The sequence below is a fragment of the Bombus flavifrons genome, chromosome 12 (genome assembly GCF_040668555.2).
Source record: "Bombus flavifrons isolate JBK064 chromosome 12, iyBomFlav1_principal, whole genome shotgun sequence".
Lineage (NCBI taxonomy): Eukaryota > Metazoa > Arthropoda > Insecta > Hymenoptera > Apidae > Bombus > Bombus flavifrons.
Genome location: NC_138453.1, coordinates 9,414,845 through 9,426,077, shown reverse-complemented (window position 1 = coordinate 9,426,077; position 11,233 = coordinate 9,414,845). Strand labels below are relative to the sequence as shown.

Here is an 11,233-nt window from a genome sequence, read left to right as displayed (position 1 = left end):
GGAATCGTCTGGCCTATCAATTTTATGACCTGAAATCAATAGGGATAAACGTTCGTTAAGATCGAACGAATGAAAAAGCAATTCACCTTCGTCGATGAAATGGATTTATTGTGGGAAGAGTGGAGCACCGAAAGGAAGAAGTTTAATTACGCGGACAGACGCGACGATTTTGCTTGAAATTGGCCCTACCATGGAATTATCCGAAACTCACGCCATTTTCTACGATTTAAGAGGACTTAATGCTTCGAATTGTTCCCGCGTAGTACAACGGAAATCTCGAGATTTGCTTTCGAAACGACGCGACGCGATGTCGTCTTCTCCTATTAAGCGCTTTCAAAAACACTCACCGCCGTTGGATCGCTTTAATTAACGCCGATTACGTCGTTTCAATCCGCGCGTTAACTTTTATGCGTCGATGATAATTTCCCGACTGCGTACAGTTATTTCGTTCACCATGATATTGCGTATATTCGCATCGTGCGACCATGAGTTATCGTATAGAATAATTTACGCTCGAGGATTCCTTTGATATCGCGTCTGTATTCATAATTGACGCGTTAGTTTCGTTTACGCGGCCACCTCGTTCGTTAATTTTGTATGCGTTCGCTAGAAGCGTATCGTCAAATACGAAAATTTGTAAAATAACATAGTAACTTCATTAACGTGAATCGGAGCATCCCGAAGTGTGCTAACTATTCGTGTTTCGTTATACTAGTTTGATACATGTCGCTGTTGATAAGACCATCCATTGCTACATCGATATGTATTAGAACATCTATTCGTGGACTATCGTTGGAGATTTTAACAAAGTTTAACTTCGTTTGCTACTTTAACGATTATAACGTAGCGGGTTGTCTTATAATATAGCGCAGTCGTTGGTTTTCACATATTTAGATGAAAATACCGGATAAAAATAAAAAATTATCTATTGACGATCGATCGGAGATGCATTTTCCTGAACTCTTTATAATTCAGTATCCTTTCCTATTAAATTTTTCATTCGAATGCTTTAAAGCTCCGATACTCCCGTTGTTTTAAATTCTTAGAAAAACTGCGCTAATTACGAGATGATCCAATATACACGCACGTTGCAATTGAAATAGTAGATTTATTTATGAAGTAAGTAGAAAATAACAACGATAAAATGCATTCGATTTACGTTACACTTTAGAGATGTTCTAATTGAAACTCTATAATATCCGAGAGCGTATCACGAAACATATCGAATACTTTTTATAAAGCGACGTATTGTACGTTTATCGTTTTACACAAAAGTGCTTGCAATGAAATTTTAGGTGGCAGAGGCAACCAGCTAACCAGGTAATAGGAGAATAGCCAGCATCGTGTTGGAGATCTTCTCGCAGAAACTCGTCCGATTCGTCAAGTACGTGCAACGGGTAATATCGTCGAGTTCGGTGTAATTGGAAGCACAGTGCTAGAGTGCCGTGTCTCGTTTCATTGGCCGTGTACAGCAAATTACATTGTACGTAGATATTGCGTCTCTTCAAATTTCCGAGTTGCTCGTTACAAGACATTCCCCCTAAACAGATCAAAGGATGCGACCCGAGTGGGCTGCCTCCGTTGGGAGGCAGAAAAAAAGCATTTGACCGTCAAATGCGCAATGCTTTCGACCGGGGGATATACAATTGATTAATAAACGCCTCGGTTAAACAAAAGCACCCCGCTGTGCGGTTCGAGGCTGGTCGTTAGGTTCGGTTCGGTGAGGTCGCGTGCGACTAACTACGACTCGACGCCATTGTCGCGGGGGCAGCAACTTACGGCTCGATAGTTGCACGAAGATAAAATCAGAACCGATTCCCTTTGTGCCCGTTCTTTTGGGTTGGAATACCATCTTAGAAAATGACCAGGAAGCTCGGTGTCCAGGAGTCGAACATTCCGAGTCGTGTTTTTCCTTTCACGTGGAACTTTATTCCACGTGGAATAACCCGCTTGATCTCGGTTCGGATGCTTATCCGACCTATAGATCTCTTTCTTAAGTCCGGAAGGCGTCGAGTTGTTCTCGAGATTGAATCGCTCTACGGTAGACAAGCCAGTATCGAGTATCGATCGTCGAATAAAACTACCGGCAGACGTTTACAGTCCGTATCACTGGATTTGCCTATGCCAACCGTTCGAGGACCATCGCTTCTCGTATTCTTCGTGTTCTTTCGCGGAAACGAGCGTGTGCTCGCAATCCGAGCCGCTGAGTCGTTGTTCCGTAGAAAACGCGAAAGCGCGCCGTAAAGTACATACCGAGAGCGTAAGAGACTGGAAACGTAACGACGTTGCGTCCAGTGTCCCTCGATTTTACTCTCGTAATTTCGTTTATCTTTCGTCTTAACGTTTAACCGATTCGTTGTCTCCTTTCCTCCGACAGCTCATATTCCAATCGTACGTTTATTTTTATTACGCGAGTCGCCAGTTTAACGAAAGCACTGGCGTAACGCGTCGTTGCGTCAGCACCGACGAATCTTTCTTTTCTCGTACAAACGATACCGCTGCGTACGATAACGCGTTATCGGGAATATCGCGGGATCTCTCATTGCTAGTAAACAGGTTCCGTGCAACCGCTTTGTCTTTGTTTATGCAATCGTCCGTCACGCTGCAACTTGTTTGCCGCGTTACACGTTTCTTATCCGCCTGCGATAAGCATGCGTATTTTTACATCGATACTTATCGCGTTGAGAGGGAAAAACGCTTCCGCGAGCGAATATCAGAACTCGTGGCAGCGTTTCGTGAAACGATTGCTCGTCGAAGGGGAACGAACGGTTTTACTGGATTCGTGGCATCGATACGGTTTACGCGACTCGTTAGCTTATCGAGAGAAACGTCTCGCCGTATATACCCGGTGCCGCGCGTCTCCGATTCGCCGAGTGAACAATTTCGGATTAAGAAGGAGCTCCACAAACGAGGCGAACGAGTGGGTCTGGTCGTTTGTTTACTCGTGGAACGCGCTGCGTTGTCGAAGAAATACGACAGGTCTCTCGGCGGAGGGTAAAAAAGGGGAAAAAAGACGTCCAAGGCCCATCGAATGGTTGAATTGGCATGGAGCGTAGGTATAGCTGGTTCGACGGAGCCGCGAGCGTACGAGCTAAAGTGCGCGCGCAGCAACAGTAGAATCGGCTGTAGTTGTATGGTAGTCTGTAGAGGGCAGGCGCCCCCTCCGCATCTCACCGCGTCTGGTCAGGGCCGCAGAGCGGCGCACCGTGTGTCGAGCCGAGCCGAGCCGAGCCGAGTCGGTCAATACTCCGGGCAACGCGGTGGTGAGAGCACACGACGACGGTCGCCCCGTACTCGTGCACGCCGTCACTCGGAAGCGGCGACTCTCGGTACAGATTCGTGTCTTTCGTGTCTCGAACGCGTAATCTCCGCTCGTGCGAGACTCGTGCCGAGCGTCGTCCGGAAGGGACGCCAGCCGGAGGACCGGCCGATCTATTCTCGCCGTGACTGCACGCGAACGGACTACGCGTATGATACGTACACGCACGCACACGAAAGCGTAACACAGGCACGAGAGAGGAGGACACGCGTGCGAGAGCCAAGGGCCTCGCGCATCTCGTCGCATCTCATCGTATCTCATCGTCGTTCTCCTAAAGATACGCGTTACGAACCGTCTGCCCAGTTGGCAGCCTCCTCGGCTCGAATCAGCCGCGGCTCGCCTCTCTCCTCCTCCGCGAATACGACGCTCGTACGATGCGAGCCTGCTCCGTGGGAGATTCGTAGGAAGTCGAAGGACAGTGCCAGGACACGTTCCGCGCTGGTGAGGCGACGCGACACGAGACCGCCGCGGGTCTCGGGTGTTTCATCAACTTTTCCCTCCCTTGCCCCGCCGGTAGTGTCGAATACGCGGACAGTGGGTGCTATTCCGTGCGACGATTCGACGAATCGACCGTGAATCCAAACCAGAGAAACTACGTACCTGATCAACGACATGCGACTATGAATCCCGGAGCGTGATGGACAAGCTCGCGTACGCAGCCAACAACTTCCAGCTACGCCTCGCCGGCATACTCATGGATATGTGGATATTCTTCCTGTTCGTTGCCATCGCCGGTAAGTTTAACTCTATAGTCTCTTCTTCTTTTATTCTCAACTTTTCGTCCTCTTCTTTTCCTTCTTTCTTTTCATCATCGTTGCACGTTCCATTCGATATCCGACTTTCTGCCGAATTCGAAGAGACGATCGGCCCCCTAACGCGTCCTCGGTGTATCGATTCGACGAGTGGCTCGCAGCGTGACTTGGTCCGCGTGCTGTCACTCGACGTGTCAATACGCATTACGTATGCACAACAGGCACGTGCGGCACGCTGAGTAAGTGCGTGGTATCTGTGCCATGGTTGAGTCTCGATTCATTCAAGAGATCGGGGAGAGGGAGAATCGATGCCACTTTCGTTCTTAACCGGTAAACGTCACGGATATTCCGTTTTTGGAGCGATTCAAGGCTGTGACGCGACCGAGTTGGAGGAATCGAGTCGGACATGTCGTAAGAAAATATCGTTAGAGAAACCGGTATATCTTGAAACGCGATTCCTCTTTTGTTAGCCTCGTTCTCTTTGCACCGATTACACAGCCAGAAGTTGTTTGTTTTCGCTACTGTCGGAGACCTCGTGGGGTAGGCGCCACCGAGTATTCCAGTCTGAACGACGACGATGTAACATCACCGTAGGGGAACCACGATACAACGCCAGATGGTTGAATTTCTTAACGACGAGAAAGAGGATCGGGAAACTCCTCTTTGTTCTTTCCTCTTTTATCTTTGTCTCTTTGTTTTCCTCTCTTGTTGCTCGCCGTCTCGCTTCCACTCGATCTATCAGTTCCTCTACCTTACGAACTTCTGTGTTTTAACGTATCTTCCGCGTCTTCTTCTTTCGCGGCTCCTCGCCTTTCCTCTCTTTCTCTCGCAGCTTGGCCTTCTCGATCGTCGTCAAGTTTCTCGTCTACTTCTTCCTCGCAGCCGGTTTTACTCGTAATTCGCCGCCGTCGTCGTCGTCCCCTTCCCTGCCCTTTCCAATCGTATCTCCGGTCCGTGCAGTCGGAATCACCCTGGCGTATACCCTCTTCCATTTCCTCGGCAGGGTTCGCCGGTGCATTCGTGCGTGAAGATCGACGGAAACGGGGGTAACTATCGGCGACTGTGCTCGTCGAATCTCATTTACGATCGTGACGGTTCGAGCAGAGCATCCCATAAAAGCGCTGCTCACGTACTCGATACCGATTTTACCTTCTAGCGTCGCGTCGCGCCGGCTCGTATAATTGCTCTTCGTGCCGAGCCGGTCCGATCGCAATTCTATCGCGATTTCCAAAACGATCGAATCGTCGTCGTGCAGCTTCGACGCTTTCTCTCCGTGGCTCTCTGTCCGTAAATGGAAGCCACGCAACGTTCCTTTTCTGTATTTGCACGAACCAGGCGCCGGTTAAAAGCCTGGCCTTTGATAGCATCGCGTCTGATTTGGAGAATTTTCGCGAAAAAAGAAAGAAATAAGAAAAAAAAGAAAAGAGCAGCAGTCTGCGGTTTCCCTCGGCCCGGCAACAGCCGCGGCGCGATAGTCTCTCGTTTAAACGCCGTGGAAATGTTTAGCGGAAGCTGCGGAAAAAATGCTGTGTACTATATTTCGGATGCCGTGTTTCGCTAGGCGGCTTTTTCAATGGCTGCGAGGAAGAGATGGTTCGCTGCTTTCGCGGTTTGTTCCATCGTTTTACAGAGGCGAAAAGAACGCGCGTCGCAACGGATTCGCGATCGTTGATCGCTTTTCGCGTCGCGTGCTCAATGGAATCCCCTTTTAGAAATCAGGCCGATCGAAGCTCGCGCTATCACGTCCAATGAATACGCATTTTCACCTCTGTGTATGGCACTATGATGTTGAGCTCATCGAGCAGAAACGCGTATCATACTTGAACGCTAAAGTACCGTTCAAGTTCATTTTCGATACTCGAAAGCGAACTCGAAGCGGATAAGCAGTCGGTTGATTTCGTTCGCGCGCTCCACTTCTACTCCCTGCCTACTGTAACTCTGCTACAGGAAATACGTATCGCGATTCTTTTCAATGGTTCTCTCGTTGTATCAGTCGCGCTTCACAGATAAGCTTCTGTTTCCTCTTGTTTTATAGATATTAGTTTTCATTCATGCAACGTTTACGGGCTCGTAACGAATCAATTACCGTTGCAACGAGTTCCAAGTCGTATTCGAGTCTCTGTCTTCCATCGTCTCAAGATTCTACCATGCATTATTCATCGTTCAACGGAACTATTATTTGATGCATTTTATTCACGCTTATTCGCTTTTCCCGTGCTGTTGCACCTCTGTACGAACGCATTCGGCGTATTTATCTTCGTCGTCGTAGTCCGTCTCATCGGTTCGAAAACCAGCAGTTTCGTAATGTAAATTATTTTACTTTGTCTTTGGGAATTGGACACTTAGGTACGTACAAGGACGCGTTTACAGAGCGCTTCAAAAACTTGGGAATAAACTTCGGCAGCGTGTGTAGTTACCGTTGAACACAAGCAAAACGATCTTAACCCATTAAAGACCGACAGTTGCGTAAACGCCACATGTCGTTTGTAGTTTCTTTTCGGTAGATTCGTTCTTTCGTGAAAACTCGAAAGAATTTACTCGATATTCTTTTTCCTTGTTTACGACTACTTTGTAGAACTTTGACGAAATTGACGTATTTTATTATAATCGCTCGGCCGATTTATTTCCTTTTTGAATCATAGAACTGGCGAATATGCGTCTGATTTGTAGCGATGTATCTACTATACCCACATTATACTCATTTTTTTGTCTTATCTCGACGATTACTTTTTGAAACACCATGTAGGGATAGCGTTCTTCGAGTTTCGTGATTTTCTTATCTGTAGCGTCGCATCTGGTCGAGGGAAGTTTCTAAAGTTTCGCGACCTATTTTGTTTCTCTTGAAAACGCTCGTTTCCACGATACCCGGAACGACGATTCTCTGCGTCTATCGTTTCTACGCTTCTTTCTGTTTCATTATCCGTACTAGCGATGCTTCATACTTGACTCGCGGCACGATCTAGGAATTCTCATTACCTTCTCGCGGCACGAGCACATTCATCAGGTGTCAAATAAAATTCGCGCGAGCCCCCCTTACTTAAACTTTAACAAAGATCTACTCCTGGCACAGGTACATAGCGCTGTTATTTCGCTATCGTAGCCGTTGAGATGAATTAAGAACGTCCTACTCGGAGGAGCACGGTAATCTGTTATCTTTGTTGGCCATTCGAACTCGTCCACCTAGCCACTCGTTCTCTACTTTCACTTCCAAACTGTAGTCTAAGATGAAGTATTCATTGTTCTATATAACGTCAACGTCTCGTAATATTCCGCATTAAACTTTTAAGTATCTAAAATAGTTAGGAAATTTGGCATTTTCCAGCCTCGGTTCCATCGATCCGATTTTCTCCCCTTTTTCGGTAGTTACAAAATCTTCCACCTATGTTTTATCCTTCCACTCGATTACTTCAAACTTTTCACTCTTCCAAGTGGATTTTAACCGTTTTGGATCTGGAGATAAGGAGAAAAGGAGACAGAGAGAGAGAGGAGCCTGATCTCGGGAACATTTATCTCGCCGAATCATTATCTCTGCGAAGACGTCGTCAAGAAGATATCGCTCTTTGACGATTACGTGATTAGATTAGATTTGGATATAATAGATTACGTGATCTGGTCGAGATATAGGCGAGGATGCGAAATCGGGTGAACGTTGACGTTATTTGTGCCAGGCTGCCAAAGCGTCGATGTCGAAAAGTTTGATCAAGTTTGTATAGAATCACGTTTTTTAACAGTGTCGCAACTGCAGAGAGATTCGTAAAGCCTGTGAAATATAGCGTCATAAATATTATACCATAAATTTTGTCATTGCGAAACGCAATTATTGGAATTTGTTTCGGTATGTATTTTCTACGTCTGATACTAAAAATGTAGGGAACCTTGGAGATGATTATTTTTCGAACAGCCATTTTGAATTATATATCGCTTTGTTACGTGATCAAAGGGTTAATAAATCTTTTTTACCTTTATTCGGCATGTAGAATGTTTCAGTTAAATTAAGCTTTTCGCTACATTACCTTTGCTATATATTCTCAAAGGAATATTTCTAAAAATATTTTAACTAATATTCGATATGGGGCCGTGACGAGTAAAAGAAGACAGTACAGCAAATAATCTTTGTTATATAATTACGCGATATTATTTGAAATTCTTTGAAATATCGCTTCTCGAACACAGAGCGAAATATTTATTTACGTAAACATATTAATGTACCCGAAAGCTTTTGCATACCATTGTATACCATTCCTGTTCCGATCTGCGAACATACCCGTGCAAATCGAAAATTGAACTTTAAATATTTAATTCGAGAATTCGCTACTTCCTATCCGCGACAGGAACCAAAGGATTTTCTGCTTTCTTTGGTCGCGGTTATCAACATTTTTGAGAATTTTATTTCTTACTCCGGTTACTCTGAACTTCCCATCGTTGCTCTGATCCGCGATTACTATTACGAAAATCGGTAATTGAACTCTAAATAACTAAAAGAATCAGCTGTCGTCGATTTTCGAAAGAAACGACACAATTATCTACTTTATTTTCAGAGTCGCATCTTGAATCTTTTACTCTTTCGTTCAATTATTCTAAACGTTTCGTCGCCATTCCAGTCTGCAAAAATTCCTACGAAAATCACTCTAAGCGAATAGTACAGAGAGAGTGAGAGAGAAAAAAAAAGAAGGAAGCGGAAGGGAAGCTCGATCGACCGTCGCGTGGCTATGGTGTATGGTGGTTGGCTCCTCTAAAAATTTCGCGACACATGGTAGGTCGTCTTGGCAACGAAGTCGAATGATTTTACGGGGTCTCTGGTGGCAGCTACATCGACCGTTGTAACGAACTCGAATGAGCAAGGGAAACAGAGAGGGAGGGGGAAAGGTAGGTAGGTAGGTAGGTAGGTAGGTAGGTAGATGGGTAGGTAAGGTAAGCCAAGGGTTCTGGCAAACTACGCGGAAACCTTGTTGAGAGACAACCGTATCTCTTTCTCTCATCTGGAACGCGTATCCTTTAGAATGCGAGAAGCAGGTGTTCCGAGCGATACGCGCATTGTCCTCTCGCTTTTTATTCTTAGAATTGCTCCCATCTGTACGCGATATCCACCCGCTACGGTAATCCAGACAGCTGTAGCTTTGTACACGGTAAAAGTGAATATTTCCGTCTTTTTTCCGTAGTATGTTATCAGAATATACGGTCTTCCGTGGGACCAGATTTCCCACTTTTTTATTCATAGGGTTAGCGAGACGCTGCTTTCCTTGCGCACTTTTGTATCGCAAGATCGCCGAATAAAATCGTTTGGAACACGGTGCCCATCCAGGCTGTGCTCCAACAAACCCTTTGGAATCGATGGTTACGACGAGACTCGGTGAAATCGAGGATACACGTGGCGAACGTGGGAGGAAAGTCGAAAGTTAAATATAATAGCGACTCTCTCTACCTTTTCCGCTTTATTTGAAATCGATCTCGGTTCTCTGGCCACGAGATATCCATATCCGATTCGACGAACGCGACCAGTGGTATCGAATGGCGGAATGCCTTTTTCCTTGCTTGTCGTATAAACGTTTGGTTGCCGTGTCGCGGATTTCGCACGGTCATCGCGAACAAGCGGCTGGCAGAGCTGCCGTTTCGTATGCATTCCCCGAGCTTGTTATCCGGCATCTAAAACACGTTTCCATTCCGTATCCCGCGCTTCGTCTAATCGAATTAACTTCTGTATCGCGGCGGGCTCGTGTTTGCTTATCGATTTCCATTTTCTCCTGTCGCGTTCTCGCGTGCGACCGGCAAGCATCGCGCCGACTTTTTCATTCGTCCGACACGGAGTGCGAACCGCGAGCACGCGATCGCGTCCGTCAACTTTATGGTCGTCGCGCGATAATTAATGCGCTCGAACAGCTTAACGCGCACCGATTCGGAATTTAAATGGGAAAATTCGACACCGACGAATCCGATGTCACGCGCTGCCGTATTTATCGCTGTTGAGATTGAAAAGCACCGCAAATTGATGAAATTGTTTTCGATGGACTGTTTGATCGCGGTGATCAAAAGAGTCCATCAACGAACGATGAAACGAACGACAGCAAGGAAACCGCTGTTCGATCTCTCGTCGTTTCGCCCCGTGTTCCGGCCAAAAGCGGCCTCGATTCTCGCCGCGAATAGAAACGCGCACAGACGTCGCGGTTCTCTAGAATTTAGGCGAAAGGACGCATTTCCTCGTGTCCGCGATGCGACGGCTGTGAAATTGCATCGGCGTTACTTTTGTCCGCGTAGAAGAGCACGTACTTCGCAAAATTTTCGCGCGGTGGTACGGCGCAGTTTCGCCACCCGCAGCCTTCTCCGACACCCACCAACCTTCGAGAAACTTCTAAGCCGTGCAACCCACTTGCGCCATCCTTCCTTCTTTCTTTCCTCCTATATACATGACACAGCCGAATGGGGTAGTTCTCACGGTAATACAACAAACCGCTCCATTGCCTGGTTCCGCGGAATTGCTTTTCGCCTGATAATCGGTTGAATTTCGACGAGAACTTCGTTGCTACGAAACGACTTTTCTTTATCGTAATGTCGTTTCCGTAATTAATCGAAAGGAACCGAGTGGCGATCGATTCCTTTTCGTTCGTTCTACACGGCCGATACGTCCGATTTGCAGCAAGCGTTACGCTTCGAGCATGAAAAGGACAGAAATATCTCGGAGATGGAACCGGTGCGCTGTGACGGATTTGAAAAAGAATCGATTGGCCGCAAAAGACAGCCGTTGTTATAGTTACCGGCAGTTATACGTATATTCCTGGTGAATATCCGCGCTAGATCGAAAGCACGTTCTTTCACGACGTTCACGGCCTATCGAAATTAAGAGCATCCGCGTTAAAATAGACTCGTTCAACGGGAAGCCTGGCTGGATGCGGTTTTACCGGCCAATTGCTAGGAGACGCGTTACGTTCTATAGGTTGGCTCGCCAACGCGACGTTGCTTCTTGGCTCGTAAAGAATCGCTGGAAGAATATAGGTCGAGCGCTAGGGGCGTCTTAGGCACATACCAACGATGCTTCGTTCTATTGAAATGCATACACTTTTGCTGGGCGACTTAGGTTAAAGCGTCTTATGCCACTGGAATCGATCGCACTTGACTCCCCGTGTATACGCATCGCTGTATAGAGCTCGAAATGAATCTGGGTCGCCGG

The 11,233-nt window shown here is 46.6% G+C and overlaps 1 protein-coding gene across 3 annotated transcripts in view; it reads left to right on the top strand.

Moving 5' to 3' along the window:
- The first annotated feature begins 3,826 nt into the window (after window positions 1-3,826).
- The window catches only part of dtn (transmembrane protein 132C dtn), an 81,058-nt gene continuing 73,651 nt past the window's right edge, over window positions 3,827-11,233 (top strand). For all 3 annotated transcript variants that reach the window (XM_069124678.1, XM_069124676.1, XM_069124675.1), the window contains exon 1: window positions 3,827-4,053. In XM_069124678.1, coding sequence (XP_068980779.1) covers window positions 3,957-4,053 — 97 coding nt within the window. In that variant the 5' untranslated portion in view covers window positions 3,827-3,956. The remainder of the gene's footprint in view (window positions 4,054-11,233) is intronic.